This window comes from Ictidomys tridecemlineatus, chromosome 16, assembly GCF_052094955.1.
Source record: "Ictidomys tridecemlineatus isolate mIctTri1 chromosome 16, mIctTri1.hap1, whole genome shotgun sequence".
Classification (NCBI taxonomy): Eukaryota; Metazoa; Chordata; class Mammalia; order Rodentia; family Sciuridae; genus Ictidomys; species Ictidomys tridecemlineatus.
In genome coordinates, this window is record NC_135492.1 from 13,293,378 (window position 1) to 13,311,702 (window position 18,325).

The 18,325-nt window shown below is 33.2% G+C and overlaps 1 protein-coding gene across 1 annotated transcript in view; it reads left to right on the forward strand.

Annotated features, from left to right (window-relative positions):
• LOC144371205 (uncharacterized) overlaps window positions 1-13,414 on the forward strand; it is a 60,464-nt gene extending 47,050 nt beyond the window's left edge. The window contains exon 5 of the mRNA XM_078033635.1: window positions 12,038-13,414. Within this exon, the coding sequence (XP_077889761.1) occupies window positions 12,038-13,414 (1,377 nt within the window). The remainder of the gene's footprint in view (window positions 1-12,037) is intronic.
• Window positions 13,415-18,325: the final 4,911 nt, after the last annotated feature.

Here is an 18,325-nt window from a genome sequence, read left to right on the forward strand (position 1 = left end):
AAAATATTACTACTGCCTATATATTTTTAAATTTAGGCAGGGTTTCACTCAGTTGCTAGGGTAAGCTTCACAGTTGTGATCCCCCTGCCTCAGCCTCCAGACCACTGGATATATCAGGTATGTAGCACCAAATGCATCCTATCTCAGTTTCTTTCTTTCTTTCTTTCTTTCTTTCTTTCTTTCTTTCTTTCTTTCTTTCTTTCTTTCTTTCTTTCTTTCTTTCTTTCTTTTTTTCTTTCTTTATTTCTAGATGTTTTTTAGATCATATTTTATATGATTTTTATTATTTTTTTTATATACATGACAACAGTGGAATGTATCATAATCCTTAGTTCACATAGAGCACAATTTTTCATATTTCTGTATATAGAGTATGTTCAAATCAATTTATGCCATTATACATGTACTTTTTTGCATTACAACTCTTAATATACATATATATCACAATTTTTTATTTCTCTTTGTATATAAGGTATGTTGACACCCAATTCAAGTCTTCATACATGAACTTTGTCTAAAGATGTCCATCACATTCTATCAATCCTTGCTAATTCCTTGTGCCTTTTCACCCCTCTGCCCTATTTAGAATTCATCTATTCCTTTCCACCCCTCTGCCATATTTAGAATTCATCTATTCCTCCCATGCTCCCCCTCCCTAACCCACTATATCAGAAAAAAAATGCGGCATTTTTTTGGGGGGGGATTGGCTGAATTCACTTAGCATTATCTTCTCCAACTCCATCCATTTACATGCAAGTGCTATGATTTTGTTCTTTTTTTAATGACGAGTAATATTCCATTGTGTATATAAGCCACATTTTTTTTTTATCCAGTCATCCACTGAAGGGCATCTAGATTGACTCCATAGTTTAGCTATTGTGAATTGTGCTGCTATAAACATTGACCTGGCTGTGTCCCTGTAGTGTGCTGTTTTTGTTACTTGGTATAGTCTGAGAAGAGAAATAGTTGGGTCAAATGGTGGTTCCATTCCCAGATTTCCAAGAAATCTCCATACTGATTTCCAAATTGGCTGCACCAATTTGCAGTCCCAACAGCAGTGTATGAGTGTACCTTTCCCCCACATCCTCGCCATCACTTACTGTTGTTTGTCTTGATAATAGCTGCCCTTCTGACTGAAGTGAGATGGTATCTTAGAGTGATTTTAATTTGCATTTTTCTGACTGCTAGAGATGATGAGCATTTTTTCATATAATTGTTTATTGATTGTGTATCCTCTTCTAAGAAGTGTCTGTTCAGGTCCTTGGCCCATTTATTGATTGGTTATTATTTTTTTTGTGTGTGTGTTAAGACGTTTGAGTTCTTTATATACCCTAGAGATTAGTGCTGTTACTGATGTGTGAGGGTTAAAGATTTGCTCCCCAGAAGTAGGCTCTCTATTCTATTTTTTTTTAAATAAAAATCTTTAGTTTAAATTTATTCTATGTGTTGATTCATGGTTTTGATTCCTGTGCTACAGGAGTGTTATTAAGGGAGAAGTGGCCTAATCCCACTTGATGGAGATTAGGGCCTACTTTTTCTTTTATTTGGAGAGTCTCTGGTTTAATTTCTAGACCCTTGATCCATTTTGAGTTAACTTTTATGCATGGTGAGAGAGAGGGATTCAATTTTATTTTGCTGCATATGGATTTCCAGTTTTCCCAGCACCATTTACTGAAGATGCTATCTTTTTTCCAGTGCATATTTTTAGCACCTTTGTCTAAAATAAGATAATTGTGGTTTTGTGGGTTGGTCTCTGTGTCCTTATTCTGTACTATTGGTCTACCAGCCTGTTTTGATGCCAGTACCATGCTGTTTTTGTTACTGTGGCTCTGTAGTATAGTTTAAGGTCTGGTATAGCAATGCCACCTATCTCCCTTTTCCTGCTAAAGATTGCTTTAGCTATTCTGGGTCTCTCATTTTTCCAGATAAATTTCATGATTGCTTTTTCTATTTCTATGAGGAATGCCATTGGGATTTTGATCAGAATTGCACTAAATCTGTAGAGTGCTTTTGGTAGTAGGACCATTTTTATAATATTAGTTCTGCCTATTCAAGATCAAGTTAAATTTTTCCATCTTCTAAGGTCTTTGATTTCTCTTTAGTGTCTCGTAGTTTTCATTGTATAGTTCCTTCACCTTTTGTTTATTCCCAAGTTTCTTTTTACTTTTTGAGGATATTGTGAATGGGGTAGTTTTTCTAATTTCTCTCTCAGAGGATTTGTCACTGATATACAAAAATGCCTTTGATTTGTGGGTGTTGATTCTATATCCTGCTACTTTACTGAATTCTACTTCTAGAAGTTTTCTAGTGGAGTTTTTTGAGTCTTCTAGGTACAGAATCATATTATCAGCAAATAGTGCTAGTTTAAGTTCTTCTTTTCTTATACATATTCTTTTAATTTCTTTCATCTGTCTAATTGCTCTGGCCAGTGTTTCAAGAACTATATTGAATAGAAGGGGTGAGAGAGGGCATCCCTGTCTTGTTTCCGATGTTAGAGGGAATGCCTTCAGTTTCTCTCCATTTAGAATGATGTTGGCCTGAGACTTAGCATAGATATGCTTTAAAATGTTGTGGTAAGTTTTTGTTATCCCTAGTTTTTGTAGTGTTTTGAACATGAAGGGGTGCTGTATTTTGTCAAATGCTTTTTCAGCATTTGTTGAGGTGATCATAAGGTTTTTATGTTTAAATCTACTGATGTGATGAATTACATTAAATGGTTTATGTATATTGAACCAACCTTGCATCCCTGGGATGAATCCCACTTGATCATGATGAACCATCTTTTTGATATGCTTTTGTATTTGATTTGCCAGAATTTTATTCAGAATTTTTGCTTCTGCTTATTAGAGGTATTAGTCTGAAGTACACTTTCTTTTCTGTGTTTGTCTGATTTTAGAATCAAGGAGATATTGGTCTTATAGAGTGCGTTTGGAAGTGCTCCCTCTTTTTATATTTCATGGAATAATTTGAGGAGTATTGGTGTTAGTTCTTTTTTGAATGTCTTGGATCCATTGAGTTCTGGGCTTTATTTATTAATTTTTTTGGTTGATAGGCTTTTGATGGTGTCTTCTATTTTATTGCTTGAAAATGATCTGTTTAACTTACTCAGTTTTGGTAAGTCACAGGATTCTAGACATTTGTTTATCACTTTAATATTTTCTGTGTTATTGTAGTACAAATTTTCAAAATAATTTCTAATTATCTTCTTTATTTCTCTAGTGTTCATGGTGATATTTCCTTTTTCATCATGTATTTTAGTAATTGGAGTATTTTTCTCTTTCTCTACAGTAGCATGCATAAGGCTTTATCAAATGTATTTGTTTTTCAAAGAGCCAACATTTCATTTTGAAAATTTTTTAAAAAATTAAAAATATATGGAAGCAAAATATATTACAATTCTTATTACACATATACAGCACAATTTTTTATATCTCAGTATATAAACTAGGTTGACATCAATTCGTGTCTTCATATGTGTAAGTTGGTGGAATATAATAGACATCACTATCCATTCTTGCTAATCCCTTTCCCCTCCCTATTCCTCCCACCACTCTGCCCTAAATTCATCTATTCCTACCATGATCCCCCTCCCTATCCCACTATGAGTCAGCCTCCTTATATCAGAGAAAATATTCAGCATTTCTTATTTCGGGTTTGGCTAACATAGCATTATCTTCTCCAAGGCTATACAGTTACCTGCAAATGCCAGGATTTGATTTTCTTTTATTGCTGAGGAATATTCCATTGTGTACAAATGCCACATTTTCATTATCCATTAATCCATTGAAGGGCATCTATGTTGGCGCCACAGTTTAACACTTGTGAATTGTGCTGCTAAAAACATTGTGACTGTGCCCCTGTAGTATGCTGTTTTTAAGTCCTTTTCGGTATAGACCGGGGAGTGGGATAGCTGGGTCAAATGGTGTTTCCATTCCCAGTCACTTTGTTAATTTTCATTTGCTTCTTTTGTTCTAATTTCATTGATCTCAGCTCTGATTTTAATTATTTTTTGTCCTTTACTGCTTTTGGTGTTGATTAATTGTTTTTTCTAGGGCTTTGAGATGTAATTTTAGGTCATTCATTTAACTTTTTTTTTTAAGGAATGAACTCCATGCAATAAACTTTCCTCTTAGTAATGCCTTCATAGTGTCCCATAGATTTTGATATGTTGTATCTGTGTCCTCCTTCACCTTTAAGAATTTTTAAATCTCCTCTTTGATGTTTTCTGCAAATCATTGTTCATTCACTATCATATTATTTTGTGTTCAGGTTTAAGAGTAGCTTCTATTTTAATCATTGATTTCTAATTTTGTTCCATTATGATCTGATAGAATGCATTGTAATATCTTTACTTTTCTGTATTGCTTAGAGTTCCTTTTTGGCATGACATATGGTCTATTTTAGAGAAGGATCCATTTGCTGCTGAGAAGAAAGTGTCTTCGCCTGTTGAAGGATGAAACAGTCTATGTATGTCAGTGAAATCTAAGTTGTTGATTGTATTATGAGTTCTATAGTTTCTGTCTGAATACTGTTCGGAAGATTTATCTAGTGGTAAAAGAGGTGTGTTAAAGTTACCCAGAATTATTGTCTTGTGCTCTATTTGGCCCTTACAGTTGAGAAGAGTCTGTTTGAACATAGATGCTCCATTGTTTTGGGGTGTGTATGTTTACTTATGTGCAACTGTCATGATTTTATTATTGCTGAGTAAAGTTGAATTGTATATATATGCCCCATATTTTTATCCATTCATTCATTTAAGGGCATCTGGGTTGGCTCCACAGTTTGCTATTCTGCATTGTGCTGCTATAAACATTGACATAGCTGTGACCCTGTAGTATGCTGTTTTCAAGTCCTTTGAGAATAGTCTAAGAAGAGGAATAGCTGGGTCAAATGGTGTTTTCATTCTCAGATTTCAAAGGAATCTCTATACAGTTTTCTATGTTGTTTGTAGCAATTTGCAGTCCCATCAGCAGTGTATGAGTGTGCCTTTTCCCCCACATACTTGCCAACACTTGTTGTTTGTCTTTATGATAGCTGCCATTCTGACTAGAGTGAGATGATATCTTAGAGTGTTTTTGATTTGCATTTCTCTAATTGCAAGAGATGATGAACTTTTAAAAAAATATTTGTTGATTGATTCTACATACTTTTCTGAGAAGTGTCTGTTCAGGTCCTTGGCCAATTTATTGGTTGGATTATTGGTTTTTTTGGTGCTTAGCATTTTGAGCTCTTTATATACTAGATATTAGTTCTCTATCTGATGTGTGAGGGGTAAAAATCTACTCCCAGGATGTAGGCTCTCTATTCACCTAAGATTTTTTTTCTGAGAAGAATCTTTTTAATTTGAATCCATCCAATTTGTTGATTCTTGGTTTTAATTGTGCTATAGGCATCTTATTAAGACGTTGGGGCAGCCTAGCCCTATGTAATGAAGATTATGGCCTACTTTTTCATCTATTAGATGCAGAGTCTCTGGTTTAAATTGTAGGTCCTTGATCCACTTTGAGTTGAGTTATGTGCATGGTGAGAGATAGGATTTTAATTTCATTTTTTTTGAAAATGTGTTTCCAGTTTTTAAAGCAACATTTGTTGAAGAGCCTTTCTTTTCTCCAATCCATGTTCTTGGCACCTTTGTCTAATGTAAGATAATTGTAATTTTGTGAGTTAGTCTATGTGTCCTCTAATCTGTACCATAGGTCTACCAGCCTGTTTTAGTGCCAATTCCATGCTGTTTTTGTTACTATTGCTCTGTAGTATAGTTTAAGGTCTGGTATAGTGATACCACCTGTTTTGCTTTTCCTGCTTATAATTGCTTTAGCTATTATTGGCTTCTTATTTTTCCAGATGAATTTAATGATTGCTGTTTCTACTTCTATGAGAAATGTTATTGGTATTTTGATCAGAATTGCATTAAATCAGTATAGTGCTTTTGGTTGCATTGTCATTTTTATAATATTATTTCTGCCTATGCAAGAGTAAGGTAGATTTTTCCATCTTCTAAGGTCTTCTTTGATTTTTTTCTTTAGGGTTCTGTAGGTTTCCTTGTATAGCTCTTTCACATCTTTCATTAAGTTGATTCCTAAATATCTTATGTTTTCTGTTTTGAAGTTACTGTAAATGGGGTAGTTTTTTTTCTTATTTCCTTTTTGAGGCTTTGTCACTGATGTAAAGAAATGCCTTTTTTTAATATGTGTTAATTTTATATCTGCTGCTTTTCTGAATTCATTTAATATTTGTCTGTTTAAATTATGTATGTCTTCTTGATTCAATCTGGGCATATCATATGACTTAAGAAATTTGTTGATGCCTTCAATGTCTTCTATTTTATCGGGGTATACATTTTCAAGATAATTTCTAAATATCTTCTCTATTTCTGTAGTGTCTGTTGGGATATTGCCTTTTTTATCATGTATGCTGGTAATTTGAATTTTCTCTCTTCTTCTTTTCATTAGCATAGCTAGAGATCTATCAGAGAGCCAACTTTTTGTCAAGGTTTATTTTGTTTCTTTTAATTCAATTTCAGTTCTAATTTCAATTATTTCTTGCCTTCTACTGCTTTTGCTGTTGATTTGTTCTTCTATGGCTTTGAGATGAAGTATGAGATCAATTATTGACTTTTTCTTTTTTTAATGAATGAACTCCATGCAATGACGTTTCCTCCTAGTACTGCTTTCATAGTGTTCAAGAAATTTTGATATGTTGTGTCTATGTTCTTGTTTACCTCTAAGAATTTTTAATTTCCTCCTTGAAGTCTTATGTAACCCATTGTTCATTCTATAGTACCAAATTGATTCACTCATTGAACTGCTTATAGAACTTGAAATATTTTAAATTTTTCTTTTCACAAGGTGGAAGTGTCACTTTCCATGTCTCCAAATATTAATATTTTATGAATATTTTACACATTGGGAATGTGTCATGGATGAAACTTGAAATTAATTGTATTGGGGATCTCGATCTATCTCATGGATAGAAAGCAGAGAGAATAGGAACCAGACTGTTTTCAAAAGCTTTTTTACCAGTCTCTTTGTCTCCCTTGTGCACAATATCCTTATGAAAATATCTTTGACAAGTCTAATTTGCATCTGGAACATTCACCAAATTTTACATTCACTGATGGCACAAAAGTTAGGAGTTAGGCTTTTATTCAGTGCTTGGGTTATGGTATATATCTTTCACATCACTCTGATATGGAATATATATACTGTTTTTGGACTTATGTATTTTCCTCTGACTTAGATAATGCAAAATATCTTCTTACATAATTAAAGTCACTCTTCTACATGACAGTCAGTTTTACACACTCTTAATTCAAATTAAAAACTGAATAATGGTTTGGTCCATGTTCTATTAATCTAACAATTTTTATTTCAGGAGACATTGACATTCAAGGATGTGGCTATTGATTTTTCTGAGGAGGAATGGGAATGCCTTGATTCTGCTCAGCAGAATTTATATAGAGAAGTGATGTTGGAGAACTACAGCAACCTAGTCTTTGTGGGTGAGCATACCTTTCTTTAAAAATTTTTAATTATCATATTGTTTAGTTTTCTTTCCTTGAAGTATATCTTTTGGGAACTTTTCCACAAGAATGTGTTCCAGATTTATGCTTTCAATAAACAAGATAGGTTAGTCCTTGGTGCTGACAAGAAAATGTTAATGATGTTTCCTTTCATCCTTAATGTTTTCCTTTGGTGGCATGATATATATCTTTCACTTGACATATGGTTGACTTAGAGGAATGTAGTGATGTCAAATTCTGTGGCCCACATATAGCAGAGCACATAGTTGAGGTAGAGGAGGAAGCCTAAATTCAAAAAGGTTCATTGAGACATTATCCAGCAGAAAATATTTTTGAGAAGTTTTGAATTCTTTCTCTTGTTATCATAGAAAAACCTGTCCTGTGTTTTGTGTTTTAAAATTATGTAATATTCTGCTTTTCATCCATACATTCAAATTAACAACAAAACACTCCCTTTGCCTTGCGAGTGTTAATATTATCTGAAGGCTCTTCTATAATTTAAAAAATATTTTTAGTTGTTAATCAATTTCCTATTTATCTATATATGCTGCTGATAATTGAACCCAGGGCCTCCCACATGCTAGACAAGCTCTCTAACACTACTGTACAACTCCAGCCCTTCTTCCATCATTTGCAGGGAAGTTTTGCACATTTCTGGAGACCACTAGGTCCACCCATTGTAATACATTACTATCATAAGTCAGTTTCTCTAATCTTATTTGTACATTTTTTTCACTAAAATTTCCTTATCAGTGTTCATTCTGATATGTGTAATGGATTTTCTGTGAAATTATCTGCCATGAAATGAATGTCAAGTTGGACAAAGACTGCTGTTTTTGAGAGATGGTGTAAGTTTCATTTGAGTGAGAGGATTTGTAAAATAATACATTTAATTATTATTTTCTCTTTTTTAATTGTGTACAGTAGGTTCTATGTTATAGACTGAGTGTCCTGATATCAGTTAATTGCTTCACAAACTAAGATATATATGATTCTTGTTTATTGCCAATAATATTATATGTGCATTTGCTTGTAAAAATATTAAGTCTCTTTTGTCCATGACTTTTGTATTTTATCTTGATTGGATTTTTATTCTGCTCATGTACATAGATATTGAAGTTTTCTATGTATAAGTGTAATGGGGATTGATGGCAGTGATACTCTCATGCTGAAATAAACCCCAAGCTCCTTTTCACTAATATTTGGAGGGAGGGTCTCACTAAGTCATTGAGGATGTCTTGAATTTGCAATTCACTTGCCTCAGACTTCCTAGTAGCTGAGATTACATGCATGTTCATCATTTGTATATTGATGAGCTTGTTCTTATTTATACGATAAAGACAACATTATTTTAAATGTAGCTTTAAGAAATGTTTCCATTCTCTTTATCTATTTATTTTCATTGTAATCAAAACCACAAAATAAAACTTACTGTCTCCAAAATTTTAAATAAACAGTTCAGTATAATTAATTTAAATTGTTATGCAATATATCTGTACAAAGTTTACATCTCAAAAAAAAATGTCTAGAAAGCAAGGACTCATTTCTGTCTCCTCAGCACATAACTATTCTCCTTTTTTCAGAAAGCTTCCTTTTTAGTTTAGAGATGTCATGTTAATAGAATTGTGCAGTATTCTTTCTGTGACATTTCAGTTAACCTATTTACATTCATTTTGTAAAATATATAATTAGAATAAATTCTTTCATTTTAAATTTTGTTTTAAATTCTAATTTAAAACGTCTTCTATGTCCTATAACTTTCTCAAACTATGTTTTGTGTACTATAATTTAAGCTCAGGTTTTGTTCGATCACTTTTGTATTTTTCATTATTATATCCTTTTTCTTTCAGTATTTGTGCATTCTTAGATTTAGAGTATCCTGTAGACTACCTACAATTGCAATATTTAGAGTTAATTCAGATATCCAAGCTTTGTTTTGATCAGAATTTTGTAATCTTGCATTTGCTAACAAAAACTCTAAAAATGAAGAATCTCCTACTTATACTTTGTATGAGTATCAACTTGACTTCACTTTATTAAAAAACTGAATATACTTATGTGTCTTTTTAAAATTATATTATTGTTACAGGTATATATGCTTATTAACAGTATTGTTGTTATGCTTTTTTTCTTTCAAATTCTATTGCAAAATTACATGTTTGAAGACCTGTCATTACAATAAAATAGAATTGTTTTGCCAAAAAATGTTTAAAATTTCATATGACTTATGATGGTGGGCATTTACATTTTATTATGAAGGATTAGCTTTAGTACATTTGGAGAACAGATCCAGTGTTGATGAGTAGTGTGTGTATTTTAATATGTTTAAAGTTTTTATTTTTCTTCTCTTTTGAAAGGTAGTAGCTGTGAATATAATGTCTTTCTTGGTAATTTTATTTTTTCATCTCTTGAATATAAATAGACTTTAATTCCTTCCTGTGTTGTGAAGATTCCATAAGGATTTCACAATTATATAATTACACATTTCTAGGTGACCCATCTTTTTCTCTTGGATGCTCTCAGTATTCTGAGTTTTAAAACTTGGATTAAAACCTACTTTGAGTCTTTACAACTTGGAAAAAACTGAGCTGCTTGGATGTTTCATTTTTTTCTATTTTCCAAGAGGTGTTTATTAGTACTGGAAAGAGAACAAAAGGGCAATTTAGCACTTTGAATTTTTTACTTTGGTCTTCAAATTTTGATCCTCTAGTTCAACCTCCTATGTTGCTATGTACATCCACCCCTGATTCTTTCAGACATTTTATGTCTTCAAACATACATTTTCTGCTTATTACTATTAACAATTCTTTTTTTTTAATATTTATTTATTTTTTAGTTCTTGGAAGACACAACATCTTTGTTGGTATGTGGTGCTGAGGATCGAACTCGGGCCGCACGCATGCCAGGCGAGCACGCTACCGCTTGAGCCACATCCCCAGCCCCAATTAACAATTCTTGACTAATTTTTATTCTGGTTTTTTTTGTGTGTATTGGTTTAGTTCAGTAAACTTTTTTTAAATGATAATTGACTATTCCCTTTGAGTGATTCATAACTTTGCTTACAGTTGATTTAGCCATGATTTTTTCTGTTGGTAAGCAGGAACACCTTTTTGAACAGTCCCCAAATATTCACATGTTTTATATTTTTATCTTTATTGAAACAGAAGAAAGTTGGTAGATTTTGAAAATATATTCTAAAGGAGGAAAATCTTTGTGTAACACAATGTATTTTTTTCTACTATATTACTCTCCATAGTAATGTACGCATCTTTGATACTGTGAACACAAATGATTAGGAAAATCTTCAAAGTAATTTTCTGTGTGTATTTTTATTTGCTTTATATATTTCTACAGTAATGATGGACTTGGATTTAATAATCCACTCCCCTGCTGATGTTATTTTTTGCTGTAATTTCTTAGGTTTGCAAAATATACTCAGCCCAGTACAGTAAGTAAACATGTTTGTTATTTTTATTTATTTCAGCTATGACTTCTCATCATCTTCGAGAAATTTTCCCAGAGCAAGGAATGAAAGAGATAGAGGGAAGATATGGAAAGTGTGACTTTGACTATTTACAACCAAAAAAAAAATGGGAAAATATAGGTGAGAGTAAAGTTCAAAAATTGTATTATAGACAAAATCAATCAGTAGTCCCTATTTAAGATAAAAATTTTATTATCAAAAAACACCAGAGAAAATTAATATCTGAAATAAAAATTAAATGTATTCCAATTATTTTGAGGAGTGTTATATTTCCTTAAGAATAAATCCACAGCCATGTTTGAACTGAAAGGCAATGTGTAAAATTTGAAATCTAGTCCATACATCAGTTTTTAACTTGGCCAATTATAAAAGTAGCACTGATTTAAAATTCCAGTCAAACATTTGCACAGAAAAGATATTTCTGAAAGTGATCCTTTTGGGAGTTTCTTTATAAAATATCCATTTTTCTGAAACAAAAGATTAATTTCTCCTTGTGCCCAAATGGATAATATTAAGAATTGTAGAAAAGTATCTACTTACCCAATATTGCTCAATGACAATTCTGATTCAGATTTCTGGAAAGTGTACTGTATAGACAATGCTATAAGTAACACAGTAAGCCATGTCTCTACCCTTAGTAAAAACCAGTATATTTACATTTGTGATAAAAATTATGAATATAGAGAAATCCTAGTCCTCTTCTAAAGAAAATTTACCAAAATGAAAAATGTAGGAAAGTCTTGCTTTAGTTATCAAAAACTAGTATTCATTAAATTATTCATAGTTAAGACAAAACGTGCAAGTGTAAGATATGTGAAAGGGCTCTTAACCACAGTGCAGAGCTTGCTTAATACAAGAAAATTAATAGAGAAAGAGAGCCCTATAAGTATAGAAGATATTGAGCAAGCAAATGCTTTGCTGTATTTTTTAAACACAGCAGATATTATGACAGTGATAAATTCTACAAATTTAAAGAATGTGAAAAAACTTTTAGTAAAAAGTTACAACTTGTTAAGTATCAAAGGATTTAGACTGAAGGAGAGACCTGTAAATGTAAAAAGTGTGGGAAAGCCTTAAAAAGTTTTTCAACCCTTACTCAACACCAAAAAATTTATTCTGCAGAGAAGATATACCAATGTGAAGAATGCAATGTACTCGAGAACTTTATTCAACATCACAGTGTTCATACAGGAGATATGCCATGCAAATGCAAAGAATGTGACAAAACTTCTAATAAAAGCTCAAATCTTATTTGTCACCAGTGGACACACCCTGGAGCGATGCCCTACATATGTAAACAATTTTGCAAAGGTTTCCATCAAAAACCAAGCCTTAAAAATTACCAGAGAATTTATACTGGAGAGAAGCCCCACAAATGTAAAGTGTGTGGCAAGAGTTTTTATGGAAACTCAAATCTTGATCGCCACAACAAGATTCATACTGGAGAGAGGACCTACAAATGTAAAGTGTATGGCAAGAGTTTTAATAGAATCTCAAATCTTGATTGCCACAACAGGATTCATTCTGGAGAAAAGCCTTACAAATGTAAAGTGTGTGGCAAAAGTTTTAATACAAACTCACATCTTGATCGCCATAACAGGATTCATACTGGAGAGAAGCCCTACAAATGTAAAGTGTGTGGCAAGAGTTTTAATAGAAACTCATATCTTAATTGCCACAACAGGATTCATTCTGGAGAAAAGCCTTACAAATGTAAAGTGTGTGGCAAAAGTTTCAATATAAACTCACATCTGAATCGCCACAGCAGAATTCATACTGGAGAGAAGCCCTACAAATGTAAAGTGTGTGGCAAAAGTTTCAGTCACAAATCATCACTTACTCATCACCAGCGAATCCACACTGGAGAGAAGCCCTATAAGTGTAAAGAGTGTGGCAAAGTTTTTAATAGCATCTCACATCTCTATTGCCACAACAGGATTCATACTAGAGAGAAGCCGTACAAATGTAAATTGTGTGGCAAGAGTTTCAGTCACAAATCATCACTTACTCAGCACCAGCGAATCCACACTGGAGAGAAGCCCTACAAATGTAAAGAATGTGGCAAGAGTTTTAATCAAAAAATAGTACTTACTCAGCATCTGAGAATCCACACTGGAGAGAAGCCCTACAAATGTACAGTGTGTGGCAAAAGTTTCAGTCAAAAGTCATCACTTACTCAGCACCAGCAAATTCACACTAGAGAGAAGTCCTACAAGTGTAAAGAGTGTGGCAAGAGTTTTAATCACATATCATCACTCACTCAGCACCAACGAATTCACACTGGAGAGAAGCCCTACAAATGTAGAGAATGTGGGAAAGCTTTTAATCAACAATCATCACTTACTAGACACCAGAGAACCCATACTAGAGAGAACTCCTATAAATGTGAAGATTTGCAAAGCTTTTAATATTGAAGATGACATCTTACTAAACATTATAGATATTATACTGGAGAGAAGTTTTAGAATGAAAACATTGCATCAGTGTCTTTAAGGATGAATCAACCCTATTTTACAGTAGTTCAACACTATTTCACACCAGAGATATGATAGCACAGAAATTGTATAAATGTAAAATAGGTGACAGAGTCTCCAATAGTTGTTCACACCTTACTCAGCACCTCAGAATTCATACGAGTGAGAGGAGGTGCGGAAAAATTTTTGCAAAGCTTTTGGGCATTGATCAAACCTTTTAAAAACACTGGAGGATTTATAGCATATAGAAACCCAAAGAATGTGTCCAAGACTGTATTCAAATTTCTGACATTTTTTATTTCTGACCTCATATCTGTAGCAAATGTGGAGTAGCATTTGTCCAAAGTGTGTACCTTAGATAACAGCAAAATATTTAACAAAACACCTTGACAAATATAAAGATTGTAGTAAAATTCTCATCTATAGCCCATCCCTTAAAGTATTTGGGACCTAGGAGGGAAAAAATTATTTAAATGTAGAAAATGGGTAATTGCTTTCGACATTTGCTGAAAATTTTCTTAACATCTTTAGCTGTTATTTTAGAAATAAGGAAATACAGGTATAGAATTGTGCATCTCTAAAAAAGATATAATTTTAGTACAAATCAACAATTACTAAAGAGTCTCATTTTTCACAACTGAAGAAATAATAATACTCAGAGTTAATTATTTCAGAAGTCTCTTAAGATTTATATGAAATTTAAAATTTAAAATTTTAAGAGCCTCTTAAACTTAAGGACACTTTATCAGTAAACCACATTCCCAGATTTTTTTTCTTTTTTATTTAGAGATAGGTTTTGCTAAGTTGTATAGGGCCTCAGTGAGTTATGGAGCCTGACTTTGTACTTGCAAAGCTTCTCACATCCCTAGGGTCATGGCATTGTCCACTATGCCCATTTTACAGAGCATTTTTACTTATATTTCATTACAGATGCAATTTGTTACTAAATAAAGTGTGAATTTCTTAATGTTAACATTGTTGTGCATTTAATGATGTTATTAGTTCACACATCTCCCCCTATTCACTTTGCTAATGGATCGATGGAATAGTAAAACATTCTATTGGGTAAATAATGCTATAACGTCTTCATTAATTATTTTATATGTTTAATCAAGTATTATTTGGGTAATATTATTTACGTAAATTATATAATTTTTTGTTTGTAATTATGAGAAAATTAAGAGGGTTACAGGAAGGACCTAGGGATACTAAAATATGCCCAGATTCCTGGATTGAATTATGAGTTTAACATTTCACCTTATAGAGTAGCAGTTCACCCTAAGGAATCTACAACTCTGGAGATTTATACAAGCTCCCATTGAGGGAGAGGAGAGAGACCCAAGAGACTAGGAGCCAACGTGCATATTCAGGAATAAAAGAGGGTTGCTGAAGGGGAAAATATTCGTAATGTTTCCTGGGGAATCCACATGGTTTATAGGCGCATTCTGACTCTTGAACTCAAGACATCATGCAGTTCTTTATGAATTGTATGACATTCATCACTGAGGTTACTGTACTCACTACTATTGTAGGAAAAACATCACAATTTAGGACGACTTTTTAAGTTTTGAATACCCAGTAGAAAAGTGTAACTAGAAATATGTAAAATGATGACTGTAAAAAGAAAAAGACATACTACAGGAGCATTTATGCCCCCACATTTTTTATTTCATTATATATTTTGATTTTGTAGACCTTTTGTTTTTACTTAATAACTTACAATATAATGTTTATTATATTTATTGGATCATATGATAGATAGCATGTATCATTATCTTCCAGAACCCTCTGCAACCCAGTAATTATAAGATACTATAAACTTAACCTTTCCCTCCTCATATCTTAAAGCTCCAAGAGCCCATGACACCACAGAGAGAGAAACACAATTTTGATTGAAATAAACCTCTAGACTCTCATCTACAAGTCCTGATCAAAAAGTAAAAACACAATATTCTCTTCATATATGAGCCTTTGGGTCAAAAGACACCACCCACCGACATTTCATTTTTCATTATTTATTTGGAAAAATAAATATTGAAATATAATGATAAATTCTAGGAGAATAATATTCACACCATTCTTTATTGCAAAGGGTAAGTATCTAGGTTTCATGCTCATCTCCACATTATTTTATGCAGAAAACTGGCTTGATATTACATATGAAACTTTATACTATTTATAAGGCCAAGAAGGAAGATTCAGTCCTAGAGGTCTAAGGAAAATACTAAAGATCTTCCCTTTTATTTTTTTTTAAGAGAGAGTGAGAGAGAGGGGGACAGAGAGAGAGAGAGAATTTTAATATTTACTTATTTTTTTTTTAGTTCTCAGCGGACACAACATCTTTGTTGGTATGTGGTGCTGAGGATCGAACCCGGGCCGCACGCATGCCAGGCGAGCGCGCTACCGTTTGAGCCACATCCGATGTCTGCAGTCCTAAATGAAAGAGATAAAGAATGCTGATTTCTCAATGCATCTAGCTGGGTGGCTCACTCATTGGAATCCCAATTTATTTAGTCATCTCAAGGCTGTCACTCCCTCGTCTAGGATCTGACCTGTTCTTGGGAGGACTTGGTGTTCTTCAGGGGATCACCAGGTCATGCAAGATGTTAGAATGAAGTTTTCTTTGTTCTAACTTGTATTTATTTGGCCTCACTTTCAATACAAGGTAAAACAAGACTTCAGACTCTCACCTGTGGAGAGGATGATCTGCCCAGCACTTCCCAGTCAGGACCCTGAAAAGCTCTTAGGGACTCCCCAGTACATAGGTTCAGTGGTTGGGTTTTCCTAATCTGGCAATACAGTTGCCTGTGTCTGTTACTTTTGCTTTCTCTCTTGCTTTCATAGTATTACTCAAGGAAATACTGTCTTGTGTGAAGAGAGTGTCTTCCTTATCTATTGGATCTGACCTGCGATGTTGAGCAGCTGCCCACATACTGAATGTCACAAACACATGTATGTGTTTTTTAATAAGTAACTAATGTATCTTTCAACTGCATGATTTTTTATTGCATGGGGGAGAAAATTGAGAATGCTTTCTTTGAGTGCCCACAACACTATTCATAGTATTCATAACACTGCTATGTAATGTTTCCTCTCTGCTCAACTTGTAAGTATTGTTCTTGTTCTGCTTTGTAAAACAAATAGAAAAGAGTTGCAAACCAAAAATTTTGTGATTATAGGTAGTTGCGCAGACTGACTGGGACAATTCTATTTACCATTGTCGTTTTGTGTGGGCTCAAGGTACTCTTTTATAGTTTTATTTAACCTTAATGACATTACCATTCATTGAAGAGTTTTTAACTCACAAACTTTCTGTGTATACAAATTTTCCCTTGTCATTTTAAAAATTTCTTACTCTTTTTAGGTATACATGACAGTAGAGCAAATTTTGACATAGTATACATGGAGTAAAACGCATTTTAGTTAGCATTCCATTCTTGAGGTGTACATGGTGTGGACTTTCCCTGGTGGTGTATTTATATATAAACATTGAAAAGTTGTGTCTGATTCATTCTACTGTCATTTGTATTCCTATTTCCTTTTTCTTCCCTTCAATCCAACTTTGTCTAATCCCCTGAATTTCTATTCTCTCCCCCTCCCTTGTTGAGTGATTTAGCATCTATATATAATGTATTATATGTAATGTCTGTTTCATTCCTCTATCATTTCTATCCCCATATTCCCTCTTCTCCCTGCACTCCTCTCTACTTAATCTAAATAACCATTTTCCCCAAACCCATTGTGAATTAGCATACACTTAAGGAGAGAAAATTAGGCCTTTGTGTTTGTGTGTGTGTGTGGGAGCGTGGGTGGGTGGCTTATTTCACTTAGAATGATATTCTTCAACTCTATTCTTTTACCACCAAATGGAATATCATTCATCTTTAAAGCTAAGTAATATTCCATTGGTGGGGGAAATTATATATATATCTCACATTTTATTTATCCATTCATCTGTTGAAGGAAACATCGGCTGGTTCTATGGTTTATCTATTGTGAATTGTGCTGCTATAAACATTGGTGCAGCTGCTTCCCTCTAGTATGCTGTTTTTAATTCCTTTAGGTATAGTCCGAAGAGAGGGATAGCTGGGTCAAATGATGTTTCCATTCTGGTTTTTCAAGGCATCTCCATACTGCTTTCCATGGTGGTGCACCAATTTGGATTCAATCTCATGAGCAATGTGTGAGTGTTCCTTTTCCCCCACAACCTCACCAACATTTATTGTTGCCTGTATTATTAATGATTGCCATTTGGACTGAAATGAGATAAAATCTTAAAGTAATTTAGATTTACATTTTCCTAATTGCTAGATGGGTGGAATGTTTTTTTCATATAATTGTTAATGTTATTTCTTCTGTGAAGTTTCTGTTCAGTTACTTAGCCCATTTGTTAATTGGTTTTTGTTATTGTTTTTGTGTTAATTTTGAGTTCTTTACATACCCTAGACATTAGTGCTTTTTCTGAATTACGTGTGGTAAAGATTTGTATAAAATCTGTAGGTTCTTTCTTCACATCATTGTTTCTTTTGCTGAGAAGCAGCTTTTTAGTTTGAATCTATCCCCTTGATTTATTCTTGGTTTTTAATTTTTGTGCTGTAGGGGTCTTGTTATGGATGTCAGATTGTAGACCAACATTCACCTCAGATTTTTAAATGGCATCCCAAGTTTCTGAATGTTTCGGAGTTATTGTTTCTCTTACTATCTTGCCTTATAGATCTACATGTTCTAAAGAGTCATGAAATGATCTATATTCACATACATGATTTTCTGATGACTATTATTTTTCAATTTGTAGATGCAGATTATTTAAAATATAAATCTACTATTTCAGACTTTAAATAAAGC